This window comes from Geospiza fortis, unplaced genomic scaffold (genome assembly GCF_000277835.1).
Source record: "Geospiza fortis unplaced genomic scaffold, GeoFor_1.0 scaffold143, whole genome shotgun sequence".
In the NCBI taxonomy this organism is placed as follows: Eukaryota; Metazoa; Chordata; class Aves; order Passeriformes; family Thraupidae; genus Geospiza; species Geospiza fortis.
Genome location: NW_005054590.1, coordinates 337,834 through 363,231, shown reverse-complemented (window position 1 = coordinate 363,231; position 25,398 = coordinate 337,834). Strand labels below are relative to the sequence as shown.

The 25,398-nt window shown below is 45.2% G+C and overlaps 1 protein-coding gene across 2 annotated transcripts in view; it reads right to left on the bottom strand.

Moving 5' to 3' along the window:
* Positions 1–25,398, bottom strand: part of NEDD4L (NEDD4 like E3 ubiquitin protein ligase) — a 60,651-nt gene that overhangs the window by 24,363 nt on the left and 10,890 nt on the right. For both annotated transcript variants that reach the window (XM_031064429.1, XM_005429975.2), the window contains exons 3-8: positions 24,384–24,422; positions 22,940–22,993; positions 2,639–2,689; positions 686–747; positions 467–569; positions 76–239 (exon numbers count right to left, since the gene is read on the bottom strand). In XM_031064429.1, the coding sequence (XP_030920289.1) occupies positions 76–239; positions 467–569; positions 686–732 (314 nt within the window). In that variant the 5' untranslated portion in view covers positions 733–747; positions 2,639–2,689; positions 22,940–22,993; positions 24,384–24,422. The remainder of the gene's footprint in view (positions 1–75; positions 240–466; positions 570–685; positions 748–2,638; positions 2,690–22,939; positions 22,994–24,383; positions 24,423–25,398) is intronic.

The window sequence follows — 25,398 nt, the reverse complement described above, 5'->3', positions numbered from 1 at the left end:
CCAGGCATAAACAAAGCACGTTTTCCTTTGTGCCTTGAGCCTCAGCCTGGCTCTCCATCCCCCCCAGCTGCTTACATGAGGCTGGGCCGGTGCCACTGGGTGCTCCTGTTGTTGTGGTTCACGTAGTAGGTTCTCCCCAGGTTGTCCACCTTCTCCTCCCAGCCAGGGGGCAGTGGAGGAGGCGGCAGCTCCTCCTGACGAGATGCGGCATCGCTGGAATCCACCACGTCCCAGCCGTGCTTAGGAAGGAAGGAAAAACACCTCTGTGGTTACTGTGTGCACCTCACTGCAATGAGAAAAGAGCTAAATCCCCAGCGGTCTGTTGAAGAGGGATCTCCAAAGGTGGCTGGGTGGTGGCTTGGTGCCAAAGAGAACCAACTGCCAACTCTGTTTCCAGGGCTTTATCCTTCAAGTGCAGCTGACTCTACAATTTTTCTTGAATCCTTCCTTGAGGATTCAGCCTTACCTCAGAGTCATCCCTCTGATCACTATTTTCTTCCTCTTGGCCACCATTTTTGGGCATATACGCCATCTTCAGTCTCAAGAAACCCTTCACACGAGATTTGTGGCTACAAGAAAAGGAGATACATTGCTTTTAAGAACTCTTAAATAATTGTAAATAAAAAAATCATGAAGTAAGAAATGTTTTAAAGTCCTCAAATGTTTTAAAGGTCCTTCCTCTCACCTTCTTGGTCTGAGGAGGAAATCCTTAAATGTGTACGGCCTCTCCATGGTTGGGTCTTCAGTCTGTAAGCAGTGGAGAAAATGGCAAATTAATGGGCTTGCCCACAAGTCCAGCCACATAAAGAACATTCACACATCAGGCTGACAGATTACATCTCTGATTTGCACTGAATCCTAAGTTACCTAAAGCCTGGAACCTTGAAAACTTTCTATTCCTTGAGAATTTCAGCTTTCTTACTAAGTAAGTCACATCCTTCACATGTGCAAACACACAGCTGCTATGGGCACAGAACTAGGAGTTTCAGATGCCAAGGGAAAAGGATGATGAATCCATACACACACTTCCCCTGCTGATTGTCTGGGGAGCTTTACTCTAAACTTAAAGCATGAGCTGTGTTACTCTTGGCAGCCAAATCCCACAGAGCCTCTCCATTCACTGCCTGACCCAGTGTCCACTTTCTCTGGGAGAGACATGCTGCCCGTTTTGCTCAGAGATGGCAGATCTGAACAAGCTCACCAGGACACCAAGGCATGCAGGATTCACACCGCTGCTCAGTGCTCAGCTGGAAGGGATGTGCTCCCAGTGAGGAGCTATATTATTTACCCAAATTCTATCCAGAGTAATTAGCTGGCATTGGAGAAACAAGGACTTTGACAAACAAATCAGCAGGATGAGAAAGCTGATTATTAATTTGCTAATAAATGCATCCCAATGGCTCCTACCAAGGTAAGGAGGGCTGAATGCAGATGTACAGTGTGCACCCACACCTTCCCAACAGGTAACTCTCTCCCTGGAAAGGGCAGGAGCAGCAGGGAAGTGCCTGCAAGGTCACAGCTACTGAAGGAAGGACTGCTCTGAGACATAGCAGCTTTGCCATGGAAAATGTCTGAGGAGGAAACTCTTCCCACTGTCCCACCAGGGCTATTTAGATCATGTGTGTGCACAAGGACACATAAATGGAGATACCCACACAAGCCCAGGCCAAGCAATCCTGCACAGCACAGCTGGGATGACAAGAGCTCCCAAGAGAAGGGAGCCACACATTTGTCACCACAAAGTGTTCCTGATCCTTCCCTTGCAGCTTTCCACTGTTACAGTTTATAACCCAACAGGCTCCAGATCAACCATAACAGATATATCTAAACAAGCATCACAGTGCAAGTCATTACAAAGCAATTTTTCTCCTACAATAACATCCATCAATAGCAAGAAGTCAAAATCAGACTCAAAAAGCCAATTATGCTCAACTGACATAACTGGCATATGTTAAGATTAACATGCACAACATTTAAAAAATATTAACTACATTCAGCCAACGTCAGTCATCCAAAACAGTATATAATATCAGAAATGTTTGTACCAAGGCTAATGCAATCACTGTACATACATACACATATATATTTATTCCTATTTATAAATCTATAAATAGAAATTGCACTTAATTTAGCATCTAATTTTACAGCCCATGCAGAATCCTGGCTGCTGGGGGCAAACCAGACAACTTTACAGAATTACAGAACCAGCTTTACTCTGAATTCCTCCATTAATTAAGAAACAGAAACAAACATTACCACATTCAAACCAAACACCTCAAATGTCTATTGACAATAAAATTATTCAAACCCTGTGTCAAATTACTTTCAATTGATTGCTATTGAACACTTACTGTTGGCAAAGAATTCAATTTCAGCTAAAATAATGAACAGATGACATAGTTCTGGCAGCCTTTTGGCTTTTCATGCATTTGCTGAAGCAAAGCTGCTCTCATGAAGCTTTTTTTGCACAGGAAGTGCATCCCTTCCATGCACAGCTGATGCATCTCCCTGTCCCTGCACAAGTGAGGCTTGGTTGTCCACAAGAGTTTGTTTTAAGCTCTGCTGGGAGCGCTTGCTTTAAGAGAAAGTGCAACCAGCTGTACACAGCCCCAGGGGTTTCCAGAGATCTGGTGCTTACCGGGAGGTGACTGAGCGGCACATCCACCTGGCCCAGGAAGTCGTCTCGGGTCTGTCACACAAAAGTAAACTTACATCAGAAAAGCAAAAATAATAAATATCAATCTAGTCCCAATGAGACAAAAATAAAGATGGTTGAGTACCATTATTTTAGGAAACATTGGTTTGTACCCCCTTATTTTTGCCCATTATTTGTTGTTGTAACTCATTTATCTTAGCACAGTATTTCTTGTGACACTCCAAACAGGTTTCTGAGCCCACAGCACATGTGGTGGTGCTGACACATTCTGCCTAGGGGAACCATCAAACCAATCCAGAGCCCCCAGGCACTGAGGAGCCCCAGGTGGTTTGAAGGAGGACAGGTCCAAGCCTTCCTTCATGGACTATAGCCCTACAGCTACCCACGGTGGGAGCAGCTCAGCCAGCAGGGTGAATTCCAGCTCTTGGGGCCCTGGCTTGAGGGACACTTGGGACTCACTGGGGCAGGAACTGTCACCATCAAGCAGTTGTGTTCTTCCAAACCCAGCCAGGGAACACAGCTTCTGTTCAGATACTGTTTGTGACACCAGATATCAGCCCCAGTGATTCCCAAATAACCTGCTGCCTATTTATAACCATGCTATGCTTGGAATTCCAGGAAGTGCATGCTGCTGCTGCACAGCCAAGTTTACATATTTCTCATAGCAGAGCATTAAGTTTAATATTAAAATTCATATTTTATATGATAACCTCATAAGAATTCTGTTTCTACTACAAAGATAGGATGACGTTTCGTGATCCCCACAGAATGGACACATCCTGCTGTGCTGGATGATACAGAACAACACAAAAAGCATGAAGGAGACCATGGTTTTTCCAATTTTAAGTAAAAAACAGGGAGTAGATGTTTCATCACAGAATTTTGACTGTTAACCTTCTTCCCAGCAAATACTAGAAAAACCTGGTAGCATGCCCTGTTTTTAGGGAATTAACATGTTTTCCCCTTGGCAAATCCCAAGTACTGGCCACCTCCTGCTTCAGTACAGTCACTCCAAAAACAACTACTCTGAAGAAAATACACACCTCTTGCTACATCTTTTCTTGCAGCTTTTAGCTCAAGAAAAATACAACTCATGGATACAGGAAATGTTCAGGTAGATTAGAAACAGCCTCAAAGAACCTGAACCAACAAAATATGTTTGCAGCTTGCAGTGGAACTGGAAACCCCTCAGCCAGCTCTGTAGGCAGAATCACTTCCTCATCTAATTCTGCATGCATATGGTCACCTCTGCCAGAACTAGGGCTCTTGTAAAGCTCAGTCTTTATGTAACACTTGACTGTACACATACATCTGTAAGAAAAGGGGGGCAGGCTAGTATATCAATATTAGTATATTCAGTATTTTTGTCTGTGAAAAGAATTTTCTCTTGCAAGCCTCCACAGCTCTAAAATTTAGGCATTCTCTCTTTGGGGCTTGCTGCTTCCAGCAAAGGCACCTCATGAGCCACAGGAATCTTTTCCACTGCCTTCTTTTTCCATTTCTCATTATAATGACGCTGTTTGGGGTCTGCCCTTTTTTTCTATGTTCTCTGTATTCTTCACACATATATTTCTAACTCTGTCCCCTATCGTATTAGTAGCTATATATATTTCCCAGTACTTTTCCACGGCCTTTCCCTAAGCAGAAAGACAAAACAAATTCCAAAGCTCCAAGCCCTGGGAGGTACAAGGCTCCAGTACTGTCTTGGTTCTTCCTGGGAATCAAGGCTGAGAACAACCCTTCAAGATACATTTTCATGGACAAAGTACAACTAGTGCTGAAGAGGGGGCTCCAGAGAAGGGGCTTAACTGGGGGGAAATTGCATCACCACTTGTCCTCCTAATTGGTGCTTTTTATCAATCATGCTAATTTCCTAAAACCTATAAAGATGTACTCACCCCTGGGGGGGTACGCTTTTGTGGACATCTTTCCATAACTGCTCCTGAATCTTCAAATAAAGATTATCTCCTTACTGAAATTATTTCCAGGTTGGGAAAAAAGCAACAATATCAGTGTCTGTTTTGAGAAACTCTCTGTCACTAAAATCCACAGAGCCACCCAAGGCACCAGCCTGCTCAGCTGTGTATCACAGTATCACACTGCTAACTCCTGCTCCAGTCTGATCCCCCCAGACAGTGAGTAATCCCTTCTCCACCACAAAGGCACAGGATGCAGATGCTCACCTTGAGTAGGACTTTCCCAGCCAGAAGGAGTGACCCCTCAAATGCCATTGCTCCCTGAGTATTGCTCCTGTCCCACCTGGAACGTGGCCTCTGTGTGGGCAGCAGGACAAGCACACACAGGCAGGGGTGGGGCAGGGCTCAGATGCTTTGTTAGAGTCTTACTGCAAAGCCCAAGTATAACAAAAGCTATCCCAAAATTTCCTAATTAGCCTTTAACATTCAGAGCAATTTTACCAAGTTTCAGCATCCCCTGGTCCACCTGTTGGGTTGGTTTAGCACATGTGTTGTGGAAGAGGAGAAAGTCAGACACTGTCCTATTTTCCAAGGAGCTCTTGAAATGAAAGGTAATCACTGCAGTGTTTTGGCAGACATAAACACCCTGTCTGTTGAGGAAACCCAAATCTGTCCAACCACCTTGCTCATTCATGCACTGATTCTGTGGAAAGCAGCACCAGGCTCACACACACCAGGCATGGCAGGGTTCATTCTGTGCACTGAATTTTCCTGAGTGTGTGAGGGACCCCTCACACCTGCACAGACACTGCAAAGAAACCTGGTCATCACTGCATCCCAAGAACAGCCAACACCTCAGCTGTGCAGTGAAAGACAGTGAAAAAAAACGAAGGAAACACTTCATTAAGTGTAATCAGTACTCAGTGACTGAAAAAGCCTCAAAAACCAAGAGAACTACTTGGAAATTCTACCTTGTGCCAAACACCTCAGAATGCGAAACAACTCCCTGTTCATCTTAGGAGACTGAGGCGACAAGGTGACACTCCCAAGCCTAATGTACATAAAAATTAGGCTGCAATTTGGTGCCTGTCCAAGCTGCAAGCCAGGAAGAAAAGCCTTGGATAAAATTGCAGTGCCCTAAACACCCTTAGTGTCCAAAGCAGCAGAGAAAGGAAAAGCATCCATTGACACTTCAGTGCAAACCAGAACGTTTAGCTGAGACTCGGGATTGTATACATGCACATCAGCTTTACTTGGAACCACACAAAAGTATGAATAAACTGAACTGTTGCATTGATGCTCATTTCAATCACTGAAGCTTGTTGTTTTCCAGAAGGGAAAGTGTCAATAATAACAGTTCAGCTGTTAGAGACTTGCTCATTTCAGCTCTGGAGTAAAAGGTAAACATTACCTCAGATGTGCACCCATAAATAAAACAGACATTACAGCTGGGTAATAGCTGAGCACACAAGCAACTACAACAGGCAACTCAACTCCACTTAGCTTTATTCCAGCCTGAACAGAAATCAGAAGACGGAAAACAGCAGAGGTACAACAGGTTAGTCAGGATTTGACTAAAAGGTCACACAAACAACGCGAAGGATCTGCGGGAGGGGGCAGGTCTCACAGGGACTAAATACTATTAAGCCCCCCCCAAAATGTGCACACAAGCTGACATCCCCAACACTAGCAGCTCTCCCAAGGAAAGGCTCTACTGCTGCCATGCAGCACCAAGCTGCAATGCTGTGCTTACCTGCTGCTTCCTTAGACCAACACCATCAGGACAGCTCTCCCAGCAGCCCTGCTCCTGGACTTTTCCTGCCTGTCCTAACCTGGACCAATACACCATGCTGGTACAGCTGATCACCAACAATGCAGAACAAACTCCTGGAAGTGCCTGAAAATTTCCTAAGGTTGGGAATGATCCAAAGGGGTTCCCCTGGAATGCCCCTGTATGAAAACGTGATCACCTTGGCCTGGGAACCAGCAAGAGCCACAAACCACAGAGCCATGGCTCACCCAAACTAAGCACTGGACAGAGCCAGTGACAAGCTGTGAACAGAGGAACAGGCCCCAGAACCCGTAGTGCTGCCAGCTGCCAGCCAGGGCTGAGGCTAGAGCACTGTGGGTACAGAGCTCTCAGAGGTGCTTTGCTTCCCTGGCCAGACACCAGGCTGGGAAATAACACTCCACCCACCTGCAGTTCCCTTGGCATTTTGAGATGATCAGATCAGGATGTTCCCAGCTTCCTGACCTGAAAATTGTTGCGTGCTATTTCTGGGCACTGTTTAAAGAGATGCAGCATTCCAACCCAGATATTGCTTAATTTCAGAGCAGGCAGATATGAGCCCTATGGTAAATGTAACTGGTTTTTAGTGGCCTTAAAGTAAACCAGAGTTCACACCTTTCTCAGACCACAACCACGTTGTGCTGTGCTTCAGCACACAGCTATGTGCCCAAATTATTATGCAGGTGGAAACCCTGCTGAGGTTCAGAGCCCATCTTCTCTTGACATTTATTCTAAATGTATTACAGCCATGTTATTTCCAAACTTTTCAAATCACTGCAGCCCTGGCGGGTGACACGGAACGTAACGAGAGTGGCTGTGAAGGTGCTCATGGGAACACCATGTGGAATGTGTGCCAGCAGGGGTTTGGTGGGAAAGAGGAGAGAGGGACAGGGAACCCAGCCCCTAGGGACACGGCAGCTGGCTTAAACCTGCTGATCCTGATACCTACAGGCCAAAGGCACCGTGCAAGATGGGATAAACCCACTTGGCAAAGCCAAATCCCAGGCTCTCAAGAGGGCATTCTCACCTCCACTGAGCACTCAGCAGCCACTCTGGTACAACAGAAGTGAAAAATTAAGTACGAATTAAGCCAATTTTCCTGATGTAGTACTTAAAGCCAGCACTTGAGATGTGATGTGCCTTTACTGCCAAGTCCTGGAAAACTGCTCCAGGTTTCAGAGCAGGTCCAGACTGTCTGGCTCAGACAGCACCACATTTCCCAGCACAAATACAAGAGCTGCACACAGCAACAGGAAAAACACAAGAGCAGAAACCGCTGCTCCCTTCCCAGAGAGCTGCAGGAAATCACCTGTCTCGCCTGGAGAGAAAACTCTTCTGAACTGTACTTTTACCAAAGGCTTGAAAAATGAAAAGGACCCCAAAAAAACAAAGAGGATTTGTGTTCATGAAAGTATTGTTAATTATTTAAAAAAACCCAAAAAACTAGCAGCAAAACACAATTTTATTAATTGAAACAAAGCACATTTAACTGTGCTTGACTAAAACCTTAAAGTATTGATTAGACATAGATGTGTCTGTACACCTAAGGCTTATCAACTCCCTGATCTCATTCTCATAAATAAAGCTACAATGATACTTTTATGATATTCCTCTATCATTTGATTATATGATTACTAAATTCTTAGCTGGAACGTTTCAGCGATCTTTCTTTCTTTCTTTCTGAACTGCAATAAAACTCTCTTCATTTATATAAACTTTCAGAAATTCTGCCACTTGCCACTGTCACCACTTCTTTCTTAAGCAAAATATTTTCAGCAGCACTTCCCAAGCATAACTAAAATTCCACCTTTCATTTGCTAACAATAGCAGTTGACTATACTTTTGCAGTGGATCTCTGCGATCTGGCTCTGATATTTTCACTGTTATATTCTTAATCAAGAATACTGCACTGTAACCACAGAAAAAAAACCCTAATTGATGTGTGTGGGGGTGGTTTTCCTACTCCAAATCTATAAATGCAGGTAGAACAAACAAACACATCTGGGTTATTTCTTTAAAAATGATCTGCTATTCCTTCCCACCAGAGTAAACAAACACTGACTTTTCCTCCAGGCAGCTCAATACAACAGTGTCAGATTACACTTTCCCTGGTGCCTTCCCTCTCAACTTTCATTTTACAGCCCAATTGCTGCCCCAGGGTGTCAGTGCCACGCACGGAGCACAGGGAAGGACAAGGAGCTCCACGAGGCTCCCAGGGTCACACACAGCCCTCGCTTTCCAGCCTGGGACACCACAGAGCCAGGGAACACGCAGGCTGCTCCTGGGAGCCAAACCTGAGCTGAGATGAAGGAATTATGTTCTGAGCTGCAGTTTCCCAGATGAGGCACTGGTGCTCCAGAATCAGCACAGCTGAGAGACAAATGTCTCCTTCCTGGCACACATGGTCAACCACAACTGGATCAGCTCTTAAACGGATTAAGCAGATCACAAGCCATAAGCGCCAATTATTTAAATCCTGAATTATTTGTCTTGCACTGCCACTGCTTATTTAAACATAACAAAAACCCAAAAACCACCGGGCACCTCTGCCAAGATCTGCTATACTCCTGAAACCCAGTAACAGCCAAGAAAACTGCAGACACTGTCGGAAAAAAAGAACCAGTTAATCCTTACTCTGTTCACGACAGGAAAATGGCTTCCTAGTGAGCAGCCCACTGTAATTAAAGGGTGACACACAGGAGGGCTGCAAACAGGAGCTGCTCCTGCTCTCAGCTACCAAAGGCTCTTTATCTGTGATGGACAGAGCGAATGCCTGCTGCTATTACCATGGCTACATTACCAAGAGCCTCTGCAAACATAGGAATCCATTCCTCCTTAGACACTGAACAAATCAAACATGGACAAAGTATAGGAGTAGCAATGGCAGGAAGAACGAGCTGATGCCCAAGACACTTAAAACAGGCCTGAGCTGTGAGAGGATGTGGAAAACAGGAACAGAATCAATGTACAAAAGTGAAAGAACAGGTAGAAAGTGTAGGACAAAATAAATGTGTTAGGACAGCCTCTGTCCTATGTTCTGTAAGAAATGAAGGAGTTATTGAAAAAAACCACTCAGAACAAAAATTAAACAATCTTCTTATGAAGTTTCATCATAACTCCCCAAGAAACAACAGTGAGGCACAATGGGCTCAAATTCCCAATGCAATAGCCAGTAAGCACCACTAACTTCTAAACATTCTGCACAATAATCTGCTCTGTGGAGTAACAGAAAAACCTGCCCTCTGCAATCCATGTAACTGCAGCCTGTGATGCCAGCCAGCCCTCCCAGAGCTGCAGCATGGGCAGGAGCACAGAGCCCGGGACCCTGCTGACACGACCAGTGCCGTTCATGTCTCTGAAGCCACACGTGAGCAGGTGCCACCTCGGCAGCTCGTGCTCAGAGCTGTGCCCAGCAAAGCCAACCTTCCCCTGCCCACACCACGCACACTCTGCCATGGCAGGAGAAGGGCACTGTGCCAAGAACACTTTTCCAAAGAACTCTGGCTGAAACTCTTTGCTCAGAGCCCTCAAGCCTTCCTTACCGGAGTTTCAGAGCCAGAAAATCATGGAAGTAATTCTCATACCAAGTTTGGGAAACGTTGCTCTTCAAAAGAGCAAAGAAAGGTGTTTTATGAAGCAGCAGCAAAGTACATAGAGTACGTGCAGAGCTGTGGCACACCACGTGTAACACAAACACCTGCATGCCTTTGATAGCTGACGATTCAAAAGGTACAGAATTTCAAAAACAATGGCCTTCCAGCTGACAAACTGTAGATGTGAGGCCAGCTTGGTAAAGCCAGCAAGTGAAACAAAGGCAAATTTACAGCAGGAGGATTGTTCCAAGGAAGGGGGGCTGTGGCTCTCCAAAGCACCCAACAGCTGCCTTCTACTACTTGGAACTTGCACAGGGCCCCCCAACTGCTCTGGTGGCACTGCTGCTGCCTGGGGAGGTGCCCAGAGCACACTGCAGCACCCCTGACACCCAGGGACTCCCAGCAGAAGCATTCCCACAGGGAGGGGCACCTGGAGCTGGGACCTGCTCCTGCAGAGCCTGGCAAGCAGGCAAGGGAGGCTGGGGAAGCTCTGCTATGCTGTCCAGCACTGAGCAGAGCAAAACCAGTATAATTAGCTGGCAAATAGTTCATTAATGCTGTCTTCCTGCAGACACCAGGAACGATGCAAACAACAGACCTCTTACTGTCTCCACTACCACTTCTCCTCAGCACTCATCTACTTATCCACTTATCCTACCTTTTCCTTCTGCTCAGAGAAACGTCCTACTTTCTGTTTCTTTTCCTCATCAACGGCAGTTCAGATTTTTGGATATATTCAGACTTTTGGATTCCACTATATATCTGTCATGACCAATTTTTCTGTGTAAGTGCTTTCTTGGCAGAAAGCAGTTAAGAAATATAACCCTCAGAAAAGCCAAGTACTGTTAGAGTAGAAATGCTCTCCTGTGCTAGGGGGATTTATATTCCCCCTAAAGCTATTCCAGGGCTTCTAATATATCCTGGAGAGCTGCAGCAACTGAGATCTGAAGGGCCTGAGATGCAGAATGTATCCAGCTCCTGCAAGCATGCTGGAAGATGAGCAGCAGGATAGCTGGCTTTAACAGAAAGTTAAAATGGCCACCTTTTAAAACACCTTCACCTGCTCCTGCAACTTGAAGAAGGCAGCTGAGAAAGAAAAAAAATGTTCAGACTGTGACTTCTGTGGGAATTGAACAGAGACAGAACTGAAGAAATCCATAGATTCTCTCCCAAAATCTGTCAAAAATGGAACTGGTGTTTAAATAAATAGGTTGAAAAATAGAGGGATTAGGGGAGCATCACTTACAGAGGCATAATGTGTACATATTCTGCACAGACATGCTGAGTAAGCAAAACTGTGCACTTTGGAAATTTTCTAACTAATGATCCCTCTCTGTGCAGCTCTTCTATGATTCTGGTCAAATTTATTGGCATTTTTCATACAAATTAGAATAATTCTCAACTCAAGAACTCTGCAGCAAAGAGCTGGTCTTGCAGAACAATGAAATTTTAGTCATCCATCCCACTGACGTAACATCCTTCATTACTGAGCACTATTCCTGAATATGCACACTGCTCATTTCAAAGCAGCACTAAAATAATATAAAATGACTCATGGCGAAGCAAAAGTCCCCAGCAGAGACACTCATTTCTGCCATTCCACCCTCCCCTTATCCACACCACAAACTGGGCCATCAGCCACTCCCAACAGTTCAGAGCAGCCTCAAATGCCTGCATCAATCTTCGCTGTAACCCGAGCATGACAGCCCAAGCTCACGGGACCAGGGACGGTTTGGAACCAAATGTTTGTCTGACCCGTCCAGAACCCCCAATAAACCCTCGTGGGCACACCAGCTCACACTCACACAAGCTGTGATTGCCCTGTGGGCACACCAGCTCACACTCACACAAGCTGTGATTTCCCTGTGGGCACACCAGCTCACACTCACACAAGCTGTGATTTCCCTGTGGGCACACCAGCTCACACTCACACAAGCTGTGACTCCCCGGTGGGCACACCAGCTCACACTCACACAAGCTGTGATTGCCCTGTGGGCACACCAGCTCACACTCACACAAGCTGTGATTCCCCTGCCAGTGTGGTGGCTGTCTCCAGCTCACACAGTTACAGCTCCCTGTGTGCCCAGCTGAACTCCTGCTCTCGGGGGAAGCTGAGGGTGCACATCTTTACCAGCAACAGTCCAGAAAGCTGCAGTTTAAGTTCACCTCAGTAATCATGTAGGATGAAGCCTTAGTTTAAAAATGACATCCTAGGACTGCAGCAGTGCTGTGAAAGCTCTGCTCTCCCCAGGAGTGTGTGAGTACCCTATAGACTGCCAGGGATGAGCAGAGCAGCCCCTGCCAGCACCTTGGTGCAGCCCTGTTACATCAGGAGCATCACCAGGCTTTTCTGGATCATGATGCACTGCTTTAGCTATGTGGGCTGGGGTTAAACAACAGAGAAGCCATGGCAGGGAAATCAAAGTCGTGAAAGGCTCTGCAGGCAGGGAAATGAGATTGTTGGAATGGAATCAGGGAAAGCACGCTGACATTTATTCAGCCTGAATTTTCCAAAGGTACTAAGTACGTTCTTTCAACTGGCTGATCCCAGCAGCACTTACACTCAAGAAGGCATTAGGCCTGGCAATATGTGACATCATATTTTTGCTTTAATGATTTTCCTAACGTTATGGAAAAAAGCAAGATCCACTGTAAGAGTTCTAAGGTCACTCCTCTGTGACATGAGACTTTGTTCTACTAGGTAATAATCAGAATCCTGAGGGGAAACATGGCTGTGCACTGACCAGAGGGAACAGTAAGGTACTTCATGCTTAGGCCACTGACATGCTAATTAGTGGACATTAACTACTCCTAAGTTCTGCAAATTAATAATCATTTACACCTACACATGTCCAAGCACCTCTTCCTTGCCGAGACCAAGAACCTTCACACCAGCTCGATTTTCAAGCAACACATTTGTTTGTAACAGAAAGGAGAGCCAAGATGATATTGACTAGTTCATGAGGATCAGTCACTAATATTTAGTGCCAGATTTTTTATAGTGGATAATTTAAATTGCAGTCAGCTGAAAACCCAGTGGGTTGCTGGTAATATGAACTCTCTGCGTGAAATTTCAAGAACACAGAAAAAAGCTTGAAAAGTTTGTTCCATGCTTTATTTTTTATTTTATTTGTATTCTGGAATTCTGCACAATGATTTGATTAGAGCAAAAACTAGAAAAGCCAGAACTCCAGCACTATTGGCTGCAAACGTCTGGTCAGAACGGCCAATCCCCATTAAATTTAGGAGCAGAACAAAAGGCAAGGAAGAGTTCTGGCCAGCTCCAAGCTCCCAGGAAGCCTCTGCAGGAGCCTGCCTGTACTGGGAAGGGAACACACGGTGCCAACTCCCACATCAGCTCCGTGGAGAATGGAGCTGGCCCTGCCAGCCGGCGGCTCCGCATTCTTCCCTCCCTCCCTCCCTCCCCTTCCCGCATCTGTTTTGCCGGCACCTGGCACAAGGAGCCCGAGTGATGTCACCTGCCCAACCAGGCCCTCTGGAAGCCACTGCTGGGACACAAACAGTGCCCAGCACAGCCAGCTCGGCACCTGGGGGCACAAGGAACCCACAGCTCCAGCCGCCGTCCCCTCCCAGGCCTTCCCAAGCAGTGCCAGGCAACGTGACCGAGACATTTCACAGGGATCAGGTCCTACAGTGGGATAAAGGTGCATCCATTCGGGTCCTACAGAGGGATAAAGGTGCACCTACTCAGGTCCTACAGAGGGATAAAGGTGCACCTACTCAGGTCCTACAGAGGGATAAAGGTGCACCTACTCAATGGGAAAGTATTCTTATGTACAGGCTGGCCAAAGTTGGGCAGTTCGTTAATTACACTGAATTCACAGGATTTACAAGCTTAGACAGGGACAGCAACCAAAGCCCCTACAGAAACTCTCCTCTCCCTCCTCTTTTTAACTGAACCTTCGTGAATGGACAACAGAATACCCAAACCCCAGCACAATGCAATGTTAATTCCCTAAGGAAAAAACACTGTGAGGCTTACTGGGAGATGGCAAGAGCAGGAGTAGATTGATTTCAGTTCCCTCACTAAATATAAAGCAGGTGAGGTTCGCCTTCCTGTAAGACATTTGCACTGGGGCGCTGCTGTAAGGCCAAAAAGATATTAAAAAATGGTGACATCAGACCAAAACAAATCTGTTAAGACCAGTTCCCACAGTGCAATGTTTCCTGGAAGGTTTTCCCTACTCAGCCAGTGTGCCATTCCCCACATCTGCAAACAACAAAACAAAGTTGTATTTCACTTGCTCAGTTAAGATCAGGTATTTTTACACAGTAAATTAAAAACACGTAATAGATCTCAAATAATGTCACCACAAATTAACTGATTACTGAAAACCTCTTTTTCATACTTCATGTGTTACTAAACCCTTTCAGAACTTGCTGGCATCCAGCCTCACATCAGAGACAAGGCAACTGCTCACAAATGGAAATAGAATTTATTTCATTATGCAATTTTTATGCACAGAGCTGACTCACAAAAGTATACTTAGGCCCCGGATAACATCCAAGCTAATAATTAATTATGTTTTAAATTGCTTGCAGCGTAATTCCTACTATTTCTCATTTTACCTGTTCTTTTTTAATGTTGTAGGTATGACTGCACATGATTCACTGCTGAGCAAAAAGGGGAGAAACAAGAAGAGACTGAGTATTTGATGGACACATGGTAAGAGACAGAAGCAATTACAGAGTCAGCATCAGATTTATTTTCTAAAATAAATCCCAGGCTGAAAGGGAAGCTGCAGCTTTCCACCAAAGCACTGACAGCTCTGGACTCACACCACAGCACAAAGTGCAACTTTCATTTTATTTGAACAACTCATCTCATTCCTTTGCCTTCAGCTCTGGAAGCTTCTCCCACGCACCCTTTACATTTTTTCATTCCTTTCAGAGACAAAAACCTGGCTGGTCATAATGCCAATTTAATTTATTTTTCTGTACATAACTGCTGACTTTTGGAAGCTCCCAATGTCATCCTGGTATTCATCCTGGACTTCAGATGAAGACATTACATACAGTAATGTATTTTACAATGAGATTTAAACAGGATTGATTTGGCTTTGGAATAGCTGCTGAACTAAAAACTTCAGTTCATGTGCAGAACTTCTGTTCTGTTTATGTGTACAAAACACGCACATTCTGAAACTCATCGTTACTTGACAGCTTTTCTCAAATAGGAAACCAGCTGAAGAGCACAAAAAGCAATCAACACTCTCTGCTTATCTGTAATTTTCTGTGGCTAGATCTGCACCAAGGCAGCTCTGGCTGGCACCTGCAGCATTAAACCCATGTCAGCATTTCCATTATAAAGTCTCCACTTCAGAGATTGCTGTGTACCCAAACTCATATACAGATTTTCCATGCAGGAGCAAGGAGTTTATTCCTGCTATTTAAAAAAGTGATACTATTTCCATCTCTGCTGCTCAAAGTTTTATTCTGGTTTCTTCACAAAGAAGTCCCAACAGATACAGTTTTCAAGGAGAAAAAGAAAAATGCCTGACACAAAATTCAGAATCCCAGGGAGCTCTGGGAATGTGGAGGGATGAGGTAAAAAGACAGCACTGCCAATTCTTGACTCTCTGAAAATCTGACTAAAAGTTACAGATGGGTTTCTTAATTCTGCAAGCTAATTTACACTACTGTGTAAATTAGTTATTAGCCGTTAATTATTTGTCCCCCACCCAGAGGGGGAGAAGAAAAAAAGCAAAATTTATTCAGGTCCTCAGTACTTGCTGCCTTGAAAACCAGCTCCTGCTCTGCCCAGGTCTGAGTGTGCCCCAACAGCCAGAGGGCTCCAGAACAGGCCTGCAAGCTGATGGACACCAGAATCAAGAAGGGTGATTTCCTGGGGAGAAGAACTGATTTTGTCCTTAACAGAAAAGCTAGAGACCCAAGGAATGGAATTCATCATCCTCTACCTGCAGTTGTCAACAAAGTCCTTATCCGCAGAGAGCAGAGGCTTTCCAGATGGCCATCTGCACTCCTTGCAGAGCGAGTGGAGAGCCAGGAAATTCACTGCGCTATTCATTTGAACCATTTAAACCTCCAGCTGCGGCCACATGAATTCTTTCCTAGAAATGCCTGTTAGGTGTCCAGGTAGCAATCCCTGAAGCAGGAGCAATATTTATTCTAAAATGATTTCTAAGAAAGGAGAGGAAGAGCTGAGCTGTGAGAAATGCAGGCTTGCCAAGCCCAGAGGTGCCGCTTCTGCTTGTTTACTAAATATAATTCAGTCCTACTCCTGCAACACTTTGTTAGGGCACACTGGCTTTTGCTCACAAAGATGCCTTTGTCAGCTCTCTCCAGCAGTTGTCCAATACATTTTTGAAGCGTTTCCCACAAATCCAGCTCTGCCCTCACAGCCCCAATGATAAACAACAGCAGTATGTGGGATATGCACAGTGCACAGACATTCTATTGCATGGCATATAAAATGTCAGAGCAGGCAAAAGACCTTTCAACAAGGCTTCCAAATAAAATTTTTCACAGCTCGGCATGAGCTCAGCCTTTACTTAATATTTTACCCTGTCTGGTAATGAAAGACATCCTGCCTGCCCCAAAGCACTTGTCTAAAAGAGCAGATATTTGAAAGGTCACAACCACTCGGAGCAGCAGGACTGCAGACGCCCGCTCGGATGTTTGCTCTGAGATAAATCAGGCTGCAGCAGCTGCTGCTCCCAGCCCCAGCCCAGGCCCTATATCAATCACATCCACATAAACTTCTTGCACTGGGACACACCACAATTCTTTTTCTTTCACACTATCAACTATAAACCATGGCAACCTCTCCCCTCAGCACAAGAGATCAGGTATTTCAGGCACTCCCTTACTCACATCACAGATCTTTCAAACAAACTTCTGTGGGACAGATTAAAAATGGCACCTTAACAAGTAATGTTCTGTGGTCAAAAAATGCAACAAAACTCACACCAAATGCTTCCATCCCCCACACTTCCCATGGCATCCTGCCCAGTCCATCACCTCTACCCACAGTATTTCTGGATTTACTACAAGGATGAGAAACACCACAAAAAAGGTCTAAGTTTCGGTTAGTTCTTTTCCTTTGAGAGTTTCTGCCCTGCAGGATGCAGTGCCATGTGGGCTGGGCTCCTCTGTGCCTGCCATGCTGCACAGCTGCCTCAATCCATTCCTCACGGTCACTCAAACCCAGAGCACAGAGGAACAAATTTCCTCATTCTCCTCTGGGAACACTGAAGCATGTCCTTGGGATGGGAATTGTTACTCCAGGGGGGATGAAAGCAGGGACTTTGAGGGGAGATGCTTCAGGAAAATGAGAACTGCTGCACAGACTCCAGGGCACATCTCTGCAAACCTCTGCTGCCTCTGTGCTGGGTCTGACACCCCACAGCCACTTACAGAACTGGCTGTAGTGGGTCTCCATGAACAGCTGATCTTGGAACGGAGCGAGGGATAACAAAGAGGAAAGGGAAAATCAGACATATTTTTTTCTGCTCCCTTACATGTCCTGGAACCAAATCTGTACCAGGAAGGGATTTCTTTCTATTTTACGCATTCAAGAGGCTCCCAGAAAGAAGGCTGGCAAAACACGGCATCCAAAAGCTTTTCCATGGGAAAGCTGCAGAGTCAGCCCTGGCCTTGCTGCGGGGAGCAGCTGTCCCTGTGCTGCATTTCAGTGCCTGAGAGCACAGGAGCCATGGAGCCTGAAATCTCCTCAGCGCCCGTGCCACAGCTGGAGCCAGAGCTCGCTCTGCTAAATACAGCAGCCCCGAGCTGGGAACTCGAGTGGGCCGTGTTGGATTGCACAGCAAAGCAATTTAAGCAAATGACTAATCCAAACCCTTCAGTTTCGTTCCTACTTTGGGCTTTGAAAAAGTGGCTGAAAAACATCAACCATCAACCCTCACCTGCTGTAACAAAGCAAACCCAGAAGATTAATTCTGCCATCCTAACACCAAATCAAGGCAAATCCAAACAACAAGACTGTTTACTGAGTTGTGCCAAGCCACTTGCACTTGGACTTGGATCAGGACTTGTGGCATACAAAAGGCATGACATGTTTATCACTTCCAGAAGGAAGAAAGAAAAATTACTATAAGATTACTATAAGAAATTACTAAAAAAGATTATTTTTCCCCCAGACTTTGTGGTACCTTAACTAAGTCACTACTTTGACTGAAATTACCCTAAAATTCCCAGAGTCTTAACAACTATTTCATTACAATACACATTTTAGAAGTGTGTAGAGGTACATGTGTGTCCATTACACTTAGAAAGTGCCAAAGTATTTGTTTTTGAAACCAGAGTGCACAAAGAGCTCTTCATGCAGCAAGATCTCAGGCAACTAAACTAACAGGAACATTTAATTTGCTATTTCAATGCTCTGGTTTTAAAAAATCTTTCCAGCTGACGTAACAGTGAATTAAGAAACATGTGACAGTAAGATCTGAAAATATTTCACTGGATGTAATCATAACTGAGAGCAAAGTTACATTAGATTAGAAATAAAGCTGATTTGTGGCTTGCTCCACAGAAAGGCAGAACATTCCAGCACTACCAATGGAAGTGCTGCAGTTGGCTGCAGCCTTTGTAAGGCAAGCTGTGTTTTAGCAGCACAGCACACCCAGCATCAATACTTACTGCGGTGCCGGCTGCCGCAGGACACGGGGTGCCACGACCCTCCTTACCAACACCCTGACTTTGTTCCTCTGGCCCACGCCTGACAAGAATCCTGAAGTGCTGCTGCCTCATGTTTTGATCCGGTCTGATTTTAAACAAGCATCCCTGCCCTTGAGGCATCCGCTCTACTGAATTGCTTCTAGGTATTTCTGCCCTGTTCCTGCTGTTTCCAGGCAGCTCCAAATTCAGCCCATCACTTGTAGGGCTAATTCCTTCTGCTGGTGGCTGGACAGGGTAGGAAGTACTCCTTTCCAGCCGTATCCGAGGGTACCTGACCAATCTGTCCCCTTTTGTTCCGGTAAAGCCAAAGTTACCTCCACCTCCTGCACCCGTACTGTTTGTCTGTGGCTGCTGTAACTGGAGAACAAAGAACTTTTTCCCTGAATTTGCTGACAGATCTGGCACATGCTGCAAGGACCAGCGCCGGGGTTCAGAGGTGGGAGCACTATTTGGAGCCTCGGGACCAAAGGGAAGTAAAGTAACTTGAGGCACCTCAGCACTTGAGGCCCGATGCTGAATCCTCACACCACTTATGTTTAAACCTGAAGCCGCTTCACTTGCTTCTTCTCGTTGGGCAGTCGGCAGAGCCTCCTCACTCTGGGGATTAGCACTACAAAACATTCTACGGTTACAGCAAACAGTTCCATCTGTCTGCTGCCCCAACTCTTCCAGCAGCCTGGGTGAAGAACTTTCAGCAGTCACCTGTGGAGCGCTCGGAGAAGAGCGCTTTTCAGCGGGGGATGCGTAATGCTCCCTGAAGTCTGAGAATTTCCAGGGAAGCGTCTCCTTGGGAGAGTCCGGGGCTGCGCACTCGTCGGCGCAGCCGTCGGCAGCCTTGCGCTGCAGCGAGATCTGCATGGACGAGCTCCTGGTGGGGCGCGCGTCCACGCCGTTCAGCAGCTGCGGGATAAACATGGATGTGCTCCTCTTCAACGAGCCCGCTTCATGCAAACCTCCATCGCTGCCATCCTCCGCTCCGTGCCGCGAGAACGCGTGAGGGCTGCTTCTTCTTGGCAAGGTGTGGAATGCCATGAAAAAGTCATCTTCCCTCTCCCGGGCGAGGATCTCCGATTCGGGGGCTGTGTTGCTTCTCCCAGAGCCAAAATGAAACCGCAGCCGATGGGCCATGGTTTTACAGAGAGGAGAAAAGGAGAGGGAGAACAGCAACAATTCAGGCACTGCCAGAAGTTAAAAACCAAAGACATAAACTCCAAGAAAAAGTGTCCCATCTGCCAAACGGTTAGCACTGCAGCCCTGGGAGCGACAGATAGCAGAAATAGCCCAAGTGGCAAGCGGCATTCCAGGCATGATTGGGCAGGAGCAGTCAGCGCTCCTACACACACGGTGACATAGGGTAGGACGGTGGCAGTCACGTGGCCTGGTTCCCCCTCTCCAATGTAAGTGTGTGTGAGGAGTTTGTTTTTTCCTTTTTTTTTTTTTTTTTGTAATGCCAGCAAGAGCCTGAAACAGCACCTTCCCAGCTGCTCCTTTTCCATCAGGGAGGAGCGGCCCCAGTGGGAAAGCTCTCGCAGCTGACAGAGGCAGCGAATACACTCAGCACTGCTATAAATCTAAACCACATCAGATTCACAGGGCACACTTGGAGAAAGTACTTGCAGAAAAATGTAACTACAACAAAACACTTCCATTTTGTGTTAAAAGTTTAAGTCAACACCACATGCAAATGAGGAAAATTCTTTCAAGCATAACACTGGTGTGTTACAGCTCTGGGCTGTCATGGCAGGACAGGAATAAATACAACATGGTTATGCTTTCCATTTTAACCATGCTCATAACACAATTAAGCAACAAACTTTTGTCTTTAAAAATCTCCAACAGCAATATAACCTGCATTTCTCTTTGAGCAACTACAAATTACAAACAAAGCAATCATACGTATGGCAAAGATCTCTCACACAGTAAAACCAGCAGAAACATGCAGGAGAGCAAGACAGAAAGCTCCTTTTCCAGATTTACCAGGCAGTACAGGTGAGGGAAAAGCGGAGCTGGGTGTTGCATGTCCGTTTGTACCGATTTGTCCCAGACCCTGCACAGAACTGCCTGCTCCTGGCTGGCCTCCAGCGAGGGAGTCAGCAATGCCACCACGCGTGGCACTGCCAGCACGGAGTACAGTTACACTCTGAGAGTCAGAAGAGCTCAGGAGGACAGGCAGACAGGATACACCAGAACGTGAAGCAACCACCCTAAATCAGCTCTGCTACAACAAAGATACTCAGTGCCCTGAGGGCACTCACACGTGAAGGGACACTTGGCACATACCAGAAAAGAAACTCTGGTTAACCAGAAGGGCAGCTCCATCTCAGGGCCTGGACAGCTGTTCCCTGAGAGAACTGGAAAGCCTAAATCTTGTCAACAGCTCTGAAAACCTGTATGTGGCAGGTCAGTCCTCTGCCATCTGAACTCTGCTTGCAAGCAGCTTGCTTTCAAAAGCCAGAAAATTACCAATTCCAAGAGCAATGGCAGCTCAAACTGATGAAACTGCCAGCAGCCAGCACAATCCCACAATTTTTTATATGGATTATGAGACACAACAAAAATGTGAACAGCTTCCACACAGCAATGGTCTTGGAGATTGCCTTGTAGAAGCACAGGTGTTGGTGTTACCTTAATTTTCAGCTAAAACATGTTACTCAATAATGCAGTCTCTGCATCCAAAATGAGGCTCCATCACATTTACTCTGTTGAGATTGGGGAACAGAAAGGCAAAGACACCTGCAGAGACAGAGCGTGCTTTGGTAATTTGGGAAGAAGAAGGAACTAAGTCCTTCCAATAGAAGCCATTTAAGTACTGACAATAAGTATGTGAGAGGAAAGCCAAAATAATCAGTTCAGTGTCTCCTCATTCTGTAAACAGAATCTGATAGAAACCTGCTATTCCAAACCCCCCAAAGCAGTCACCTTGCCACAGACGTCCCGCAAGGAAAGCCATGGCTCCTAACCCCAGGTGCTGCCTTGGACAGGAGGTTCCAAGCCCAAGGACAGACTGACTTTGGAGGCAGGACCAGAAGGAGAATACACACAAATTGGTTCAACAATTTAAAGTGCTGAAACTGCCAGGGTAAGTAAGGCCAGTACTGCACACTCAAACTCGAAAATCCAAAGCAGTATGTCTGCAATGAGTATCCCAAACCTGTCATTTCCCAGCTGTCACTGCATACAAGGGTTTTCTCTAACCCACCTCCCTGCTCCTGTGGCACCTTTGCATTCCAATGGCAGTTTGAGTAGGGCAAGTGGTCAATATGAGCATTATATACAAATAAATATGCTCCTGGTCAGCCACCGTAGAGGCACAGTGCCACCAGTTCACTAATTTACTTCCTCCTGAGGAAAGATCCAGTCAACTATTCAGCTGCCAAATCCTCCTCCTCCCCAGATTACAGCTTGTGTGGTTTCCTTTGCTCTTTATTTATTAGGAAGATAGAAGGAAAGAACCTATTTGTTGAAGACAGATGCTTTTACACTGTCTTTTTTTAATGAAAGTATCTTTGCAACTCTGATCCTGATCTTCAGAAAGCGAACAAGTTCAGTAAAGGTTGTATTTCCCTCAGCCCAGAAAATGTTAATTCCCGATCTCAGGAACAGAGATGGTGTTACAATGTTCAAAAGGCAAACACCCAAGAGCCATTCACCAGTGTGCCACTGCACTGGCACGTTTAACCCCGGATGTACAGAGGGACAATGCCACTTTTCCCATGGATCAGAACTGTAACAGAAGCTGTAACAGCAGCAGTCAGATGGTGAAAGCCTCCTCCAGAACAGCTACTGCATCAGCCAAACACAGTGTAAGACAAAACCCACTAACAACATGTGAGCGTTGTGAGGCAGAGATGAAACCCAAGGGAGCATCATCCTGCCATGACCTCAAACCTTCACACACGCACTGTGAGCACAAGGTGCAGCTCTGTAAGCTGATGCACCTCCCCAAGCAGGATGCAGAAACATTAAAGGACTGGAAAGGGACGCTAACATGATAAAGCAGCTGCTTTATCAGCAACTAAAAGGGTCAGGACTTCATTGGTTTGAAGTGGAGAGGCCTGCAGAAGGACAGAGTGAGGGTTTTGCTGTCAGAGGGCTGGGTGAGGAGGACCATTTTGGTCTGACCCAGAAGGGCACCACTTTAGTAGTGCCCTTTTAGTCCCAGCTCAAATGGTTTTTACGCCTCTGTTTGTGTTTCTTGGCTCACTGAAACGACTGTCTGAAGACACCTCTAGGCTGTGTTGTGTTTCTATCAGCTGTGGCACACAGAGCCTGCGATTAGTGTAACACAACTAAGACAAGCACTCACCAGTCTGTTTTCATCAAACACCTCGAACAGGAGTCGATGGTTGGTTGGGTTTACCTGTGAGAAAATCCAAATGTCACTGCAAGTTCAGGAGCTGGACAATAACAATCTGGGTACCAGCTCAGGCAGCAATTAAACCAAAGTAATTAGGACAGGACTAACAGGTCTGATGTAAATCTTTACTTGAATTGGAGCACCAGAACCTTACTGCAACTGGGAAGAGCCTGGCAGTTGACATGAAAGCTTTTATTTGCTGTGCTCAGTTACTGCATTTCCCTGGCAGAGGAGCCCAGTCCCAGGCTGGACAGACTATCAGGACCCCCTGACTGACTGACTGATTTACGAGGAGCAAGAGTTTTGCTGCATTTCCTTCAGAATTGCATATTCAGCTATGATTCTGACTGTCCATTGCTCACCATCCCTAGCCCATTTAGCAAGCACCCTTGGAACTCCCAGCAGAAATCTCCCCAACACATAAAACAGCAAATATACCTCCAGAAAATTATTTACTTAAACTGAAGCAGAAAGACTGCCAACATTTAAAAGGACAAAAATCAAACATAAAAAGAACTCTGTCAGAAAGACAAAACAGCTGCTATTAAACAACAAGTTTTATAATTTTTGATCCAGTTGCTCTGTTTTTTCAGAAAATCTTTGCAAGCTTGGTTACTATGACCAGCATGTTTAATTAAGAAAATTTAGAAATAATATACCACAATTTTGTGGCCTGGAGATGGACTTCCCAGTTTTGAGAAAATCAGAGAACTGTGACACACAGAATAGGGTCTAAATTACTTTACAGCTCCCATTATTGCTGAGGACATTCAAGATGTTTTAACAGAGCATCTGTGAACTATACCAGAGGTTTTGCAGCAGTGTTGTGCATTCCCTTTTCCTGAGATTTTAGATCTGTATTACTCAGAAAAGCTGTTTGGTGCACGTGTCCCAGAAGCATTCCCCATGGAACATTCTACTGGTGGCACTGCTGTCCCAGAGCTCCCCATCCTGGCAGCAGCTCCCCACAGACACCCACAGAACTCCCAGCCAAACCGTCCACCACATCAGCCCTCAGGCACTGCCTGAAATTAATGCTTGAAACCCCCTGAAATTCTGCCTGACCTGCTTCTGTGGCAGCTACAGCTGCACTAAAAAGCCAATTGTTCTTTGGAAAAATATTGTCTGCAACCGAGTAGCAAAGTTACTGCCCTTCACAATTATATAATTGCAGGTTGGGAAACAGTTTCTAAGGAACCCGGAGCCAATTCCTGTTGAGCATTCCATCCCCTCAGAAACACAACAGCAAGTACATCAGGGCAAGCAGGCCTTCGGAGTAAACACATAAACAAATAGAAAATAAGATCAGCTGTACAATCTATTTGATAAACAAACAGAAAACAAGATTAGCTGTTCATGTTCTAACAACGACTGCAAATAAAGAGAAACTTACTCTGAAGTAAAACTCTTCATTCCATTTAGGGTTCAGTGTCTGTAAAAGAAATAACAATATTTACATCTAATGTTTATATTTTCTGGTGTGAATTATAAAAACATACATGCAAGTGACAGTTTTCTAGGGAAATAAAAGAGAAAGAAAAGCATGTAATAAAAGAAATTGAAAAATATATTGCCAACTAGAAATTCTCTATTGAGTTAACCGAATGTGGGAGGATATTTGAGTCAGATGATCCTAAAATAGACATTAAATATAAATAGAATTTGATGATTAAAAGACAAATCATTGAAAACCTATAGAAATAAAATCTGAAGACATTTCATTCTCAAGATTCATTTAAATCCAGACGAATTTTTTAAACACAAAGGTAACTTTAGGGCTACAAGAATATGCTCAGATTTATACTGAAATATACAGAAAAAATTTAAAAAACAAACAAAAACAAACCCCAAAAAACCAAAACCAAACCAAAACAAGGTTATTCCTTGGAATAGGTAAGATATTCTTCCAGTGTCCTCCCAGCCCAAGGATTTTAACAACCTGACTAAAATGCACAGAATGAACATGCATATAGATTGCCAGCTGAAGTGAGCTCAAGCATGACATAATAAATTGACAAAAAAGAGATGAGAACTACAAACAGTAATTTGGGCAATTCAAGCTTGGTAAGTATAAAAACAATTGGACAATATGTCCAATGTTTTTGTGCTCATGCCAAATCATTCCCTCATGCTCTCACACAGCAGAGATTTACGGGCAGAGCTGACAGGAAAAATTGGCTTTACACCCACGACAATTCTGTTCTAGCAGAGAAGGGGAATCTTGGCTGTTTATTTTACTCCTTGCTAGAGATCCAAGAGATTCCTCATATGCAGGACATGGGGGCTGACTATACTGCATCTCTCTCTACAAACCGGGTATACAGGAGCTCATGGCAGAGCAGGAAATACTTCTTGGAAGAAAAGACCACTGTAAAGGGCAGGTAAATCAATGACAGGAAGAGCAGGAA